The 5,254-nt window shown below is 48.3% G+C and overlaps 1 protein-coding gene across 1 annotated transcript; it reads right to left on the reverse strand.

The window, feature by feature from the left end:
• Positions 1–2,264: 2,264 nt before the first annotated feature.
• LOC120981458 (uncharacterized mitochondrial protein AtMg00860-like) lies at positions 2,265–3,830 on the reverse strand. Its single transcript, XM_040410998.1, has 3 exons — positions 3,801–3,830; positions 3,193–3,705; positions 2,265–2,276 (listed from the first exon to the last, which is right to left on the reverse strand). Exons 1-3 carry the CDS (start codon positions 3,828–3,830, stop codon positions 2,265–2,267), a joined length of 555 nt encoding a protein of 184 aa, XP_040266932.1.
• Between the last annotated feature and the right edge of the window lie 1,424 nt (positions 3,831–5,254).

Here is a 5,254-nt window from a genome sequence, read left to right on the forward strand (position 1 = left end):
AATAAATCAGGTATACCAGGACACTCTGCTTTAGAGTACGATGTCTTTGTGTGTTGGACAGATCTAAATTCCTCTCAGTAAATGAGGGGAATAGAGAAATAGGAGAGAAAAGGGGCGCACAATAGGGTAGTATGTATATACAGATACAATGATAATATCATAGGAATTGTGAAGGCTCACCTTTTTTGGTTGTGCAAAATTTAGGCACAACTCTATTGAAGGCTTTAGAGTGATGAGACTTATCTTCCGGAACTGCAGCCGCAGATTGTGAGTTCTTTTTGATGGAATGTCCAGTCCCACAAAAGGAAAAATGGCAATAAGAGAGAAATTCTGCTTCGGCGCAAGTCCACAAATGGAAACGGTCTCACAAGTATTATAGTTCTTCTTTAATGGAAACAACGCGTTTCGGGGAGTGAAACTTCCCCCTCATCAGGTTTCCTGATGAAGGGGAAGTTTCACTCCCCGAAACGCGTTGTTTCCATTAAAGAAGAACTATCATACTTGTGAGACCGTTTCCATCTGTGGACTTGCGCCGAAGCAGAATTTCTCTCTTAGAGTACAATTTGACACAGTGAGAGGTTTGGTGTAATGCAAGGCACCAACGAAACAGACCAGTGAGGATGAAGTCAAAGGGGTTTATTAACAAAATAAACAAAGTCCAGGTAAACTTCACTGGGCAAATATCAGGCAAACAAGAAAACTAAGGAAAGCCAGGAGTAGTCCCAATTCGTGCATAAGTTTCTGTGCAACCAGCCAGGAAAACGGATGCGTCACGGAAAGTCCCGGGCCCTGGGTCCCACTGGAACGGACGGAGTCCCAGCAAACCTCAGTCAGTAGTTAGCAGTACTGACCTGCACCTGGATAAGGCAGGATAACAGTGGTCACTGACCGACCTGGCTGGCCACCTTTTATGTGCCTGCTAACAAATCCCAGGGCGCCAAGTGTCCACTCCCCATAGGTCATGATCCTGCCCTACACCTGTGTACAAGGCTTTGGTCGGTCATTAGTAAATTAGACCAATGCCGGCCCCCTAATCTGCTTTGAACTTGCGGCCAGGTGCTATTCCCTTCGCTGGTCAGCAAAGCGCGTACATGCGACCGCGTATCCCCTTGCAAACCCGTTTTCAAACATAAATGCGGATGCACGACAGACTCTGCGAGAGTGTGCGAGCGCGTCGACATGGACACCGGAATGGAATCCGCAATAGGCACCAGAGACAAGCTCGGCCGCAGCGTACTGCCACTAGCGTGGCCAATCTGTCCCCGAAAGCCATGCGGTCTTCCCGTCCGGCGCACAGGCGAACACATCCTCGCGTCGGTTCGCAAAGGGGTCGATGCTGGTGTATCAACGCAGCTCCACGAGGACCCTTTTTGTCACACCAGAGTACGAGACAGGTGAGAATCTTACATTACCCCCCTCTCGAGGAGGCGGCTCAGAAGACTTCAAGCGAGCTTTCGCTAGATTATCCCGGTGGAAGGCTGCCACCAACTCATCCACATGCACCTGACGAGCAGGTGCCCAACATCTCTCCTCTGGACCAAAACCCTTCCAGTCTACCAAGTACTGGAGAGACCTCTGGACAAAAACGAGACCTCCAATGGGGGTGGAGTCTAAATGAAGGGGCGGAGTCGGCTGCCAATTTGAGAAGTGATAAATGAAAGGTGTTCACTCTTCGAATCGATGGTGGAAGAGCAACCTTGTACGTAAGTCGGTTGATCTTCTGCGTCACCGGGTATGGACCAATGAATCAAGGAACCAACTTGGAAGATGGCTGACGCAGCGGAATGTTCCAGGTGGAGACCCACACCTGATCTCCCACCTTAAACTTTTGCTCTACAGTGCGATGACGATCAGCAAATTTCTTCTGTTGTGCCACCGCACTGCGGAGATTCCGCTGAACCGACAACCAAATGGGACGTCTATCTTCGAACCATTGATCTACCACCGGTGAATCAGTGGAGGGCCCAGCCAGAGAAGAGAGCCTTAGATCCCTGCCCCCCATGCACTTGAATGGTGACATCTTAGTGGAAGCATGCTCAGAGTTGTTATAATCCACCTCCGCAAAGGGTAGATGCGTGGCCCATTCCTCCTGGCAGTCTGACACGAAGCACCAGAGATATTGCTCCAGGGTCTGGTTAGTCCTTTCTGTCTGACCATTGGTCTCTGGGTGAAAACCGGAAGAGAAAGACAAATTTATACCTAACCGGGAGCAGAAAGAGCACCAGAACCAAGAGATAAATTGAACACCTCTATCTGAAACAATATCATCCGACGCTCTGTGTAATCAAAAGACATGATTCAAAACAGAGCTGCCAATTTTCTGGCCAAGGGCAATCCGGGAAGTGGGATAAAATGGGCCATTTTACTAAAACTGTCCACCACTACCCAGATTACCATACTTCCAGAGGACCTTGGCAAATCTGTGATGAAGTTCATGGAGATGTGAGTCCATGGAACCTGAGGAATGGGCAGTGGGAGCAAAGAACCAGAAGGGGTGGACCGAGACGGTTTACATCGAGCACACACACTACATGCCTGGATGTAGGCCTTAACATCCACGGACAAATTGGGCCACCAAACGTGACGTTTAACAAGGGCAAGTGTTTTCTTAACACCCAGATGCCCTGCAGACTTGGAGTCGTGAAGCTGTTGGATAACTTTTAAGCGAAGGTTAACTGGTACAGACCATCGCCCCTCGGGCTTGTTGGGCAGACTCTCTGCCTGTGAAGGCTCGAGAAGAGAGGACAAGTCCTCCATTAACTCTTCGGTCCCTAGGGCGGTCAGAAAACATTTAGTGGGAAGAATATTCTCGGGCTCAGATCTCAGGATGGAAGCAGCCTCAGGGAAGCAGCGGGACAGAGCATATGCCTTCACATTTTTAGAACCTGGCTTATACATGAGGCGAAAATTGAAGCGGGTGAAAAACAATGCCCACTGATCTTGTCGGGAATTGAGTCTCTTGGCAGTCTCTAGGTACTCTATATTTTTGTGGTCAGTGTAAACTGTAATGGGATGTTCCGCACCCTCTAGCCATTGTCTCCATTCTTGAAAATCCAATTTTACTCCCAGAAGCTCTCTATTGCCGATGTTATAATTACACTCGGCTGGAGAGAGCTTCCAAGAGAAGAAGGCACAGGGATGTAACCTCTCAGGGACCCCAGAATACTGTGAAAGAACTGCCCCAACACCAACCTCGGAGGCGTCGACCTCGAGGACAAAGGGTCGGGAAGTGTCTGGATGAGTAAGGATTTGCGCAGTGCAAAAGGCCTGCTTTAGCGTTTCAAAGGCTCTGTCTGCCTCTCTCGTCCACTTTGAAGGATTAGCTTCCTTCTTAGTGAGGTTAGTGAGAGGTACCACTATCGCAGAGAAATTCTTTATAAACTTGCGGTAGAAGTTGGCAAAGCCTAAGAAACGCTGCAGTCCCTTCAGATCCTTAGGCCGAGGCCAATCTAAGACAGCAGAAAGTTTGGATGGATCCATAGCTAGTCCCCTTTCTGAGATAACGTACCCCAGAAAAGGCAATTCCGTTACCTCAAACAGACACTTCTCTAGTTTGGCAAAGAGGTTCTTCTCTTTCAGTTTTTGGAAAACCTGACACACGTGTCTCCGATGAGACACCAGATCCGACGAGTAGATTAGTATGTCGTCTAAATAGACAACAACAAATCTACCTAAGAAATCCCTGAGGACATCATTGATGAACTCCTGGAAGACCGCAGGAGCATTACAGAGACCAAAAGGCATAACGAGATACTCGTAATGCCCGTCCCTGGTGTTGAATGCGGTCTTCCATTCCTCACCTTCTCTGACACGTACCAAGTTATATGCATCCCTCAAATCGAGTTTGGTGAAGATCCGTGCCACCTGAGAAAACAAATCATCAATCAGAGGCAGAGGGTACCGGTTCTTCACCGTGATCCGATTGAAGAACCGATGCAGAGTCTCAAGCCTCCATCCATCTTCCCCACAAAGAAGAACCCGGCTCTAGGGGGGGCGGAGCCAACAGCCGCGCTGTGTAGACATGCTCGGCTGAGCTCCGTACACTTCCTTGCTAAAGGGATAAGCTAACGTTAGCCACCAGATTTCAGAATGGTAAAAATCGGGGGACAGAAACCCACTGAACCCGCCATAATCCCCACAGGTCCAAATCCGGGATCAGGGATGGCAAAATACTTGAAAAAGCAAGCTGCAGCATCTGTGACTAAAGAATCCAAGATGGCGCCGGCAGACGAACGTGCTGTAGCGGTTTCAGAGAAAGGCTGGTCCGAAGGCGACAGCGATGGGGGTGAGTCAGAATGCTCCCGTACACTACCAGTATCCAGAAAATTTATCAAACAGGCATTAGCAGAGGCCCTGTCGCCCCTCAAGCACGAGATCTCAGTGCTAACACACGAGATACAACATATAGGCCACAGAGTTGAATCCCTGGAGGCCACACAACAGGCCGCCTTAGAACACAGCTCAGCGGTCTCCAACTCCCTCGCCTCATGTCAGCACCACATAAACCCTCTCCATGCTGCAATGGAAGATCAGGAAAATCGAGGAAGGAGGAATAATCTCCGGTTCAGAGGCATACCTGAATCGGTACCTAATGGCGATCTTAAGGACACTATCATACAGATTGCTGATACCCTCCTGAATAATAGTGAACCCTCCAGATGATTATAGAAAGAGCTCATCTTAGACCAAAACCTTCAGACACTAAACCACCCAGAGATGTAATTTGTCGATTCCTGAGCTTTGCAGAGAAAGAAAAGATCATCTATGCAGCAAGAGCCTCAAACGACATCATCTTTGGCGAATCTTCAATTTCTATATACCAAGATCTCTCCCCTATCACATTAAAAAAGAGAAGAAACCTAAAACCTCTCACAGATCATCTTCGCTCCAAACAAGTTCCCTACAGATGGACTTTTCCCTTTGGTCTAACATTCAAATATTCTGGCAAACAGATAAAGATCACCTCCTATTCGGATCTAATGGAAGCGTTCTCCATCATGGACATCTCTCCGCTGGACATTGTGAATTGGGATGCAGTATCTGATATAGCCACTCTGCCGGTTCTACCCATAGTGACCCCATGGGAGAAATCAACCACTCCGAAAAGACAAAGATCGAAACATCGCAGTGGCAACCTGACCCCCAGAAGAATAACCGGGACTATTTACTAATTACTAATTTCTTCCCTCTAGGAAACAAAATATTGGTGAACTTGCTCATACTCTGCCTCTACCTTGCCCTTACCCTACTACCC

This window comes from Bufo bufo, chromosome 11 (genome assembly GCF_905171765.1).
Source record: "Bufo bufo chromosome 11, aBufBuf1.1, whole genome shotgun sequence".
Taxonomy (NCBI): domain Eukaryota; kingdom Metazoa; phylum Chordata; class Amphibia; order Anura; family Bufonidae; genus Bufo; species Bufo bufo.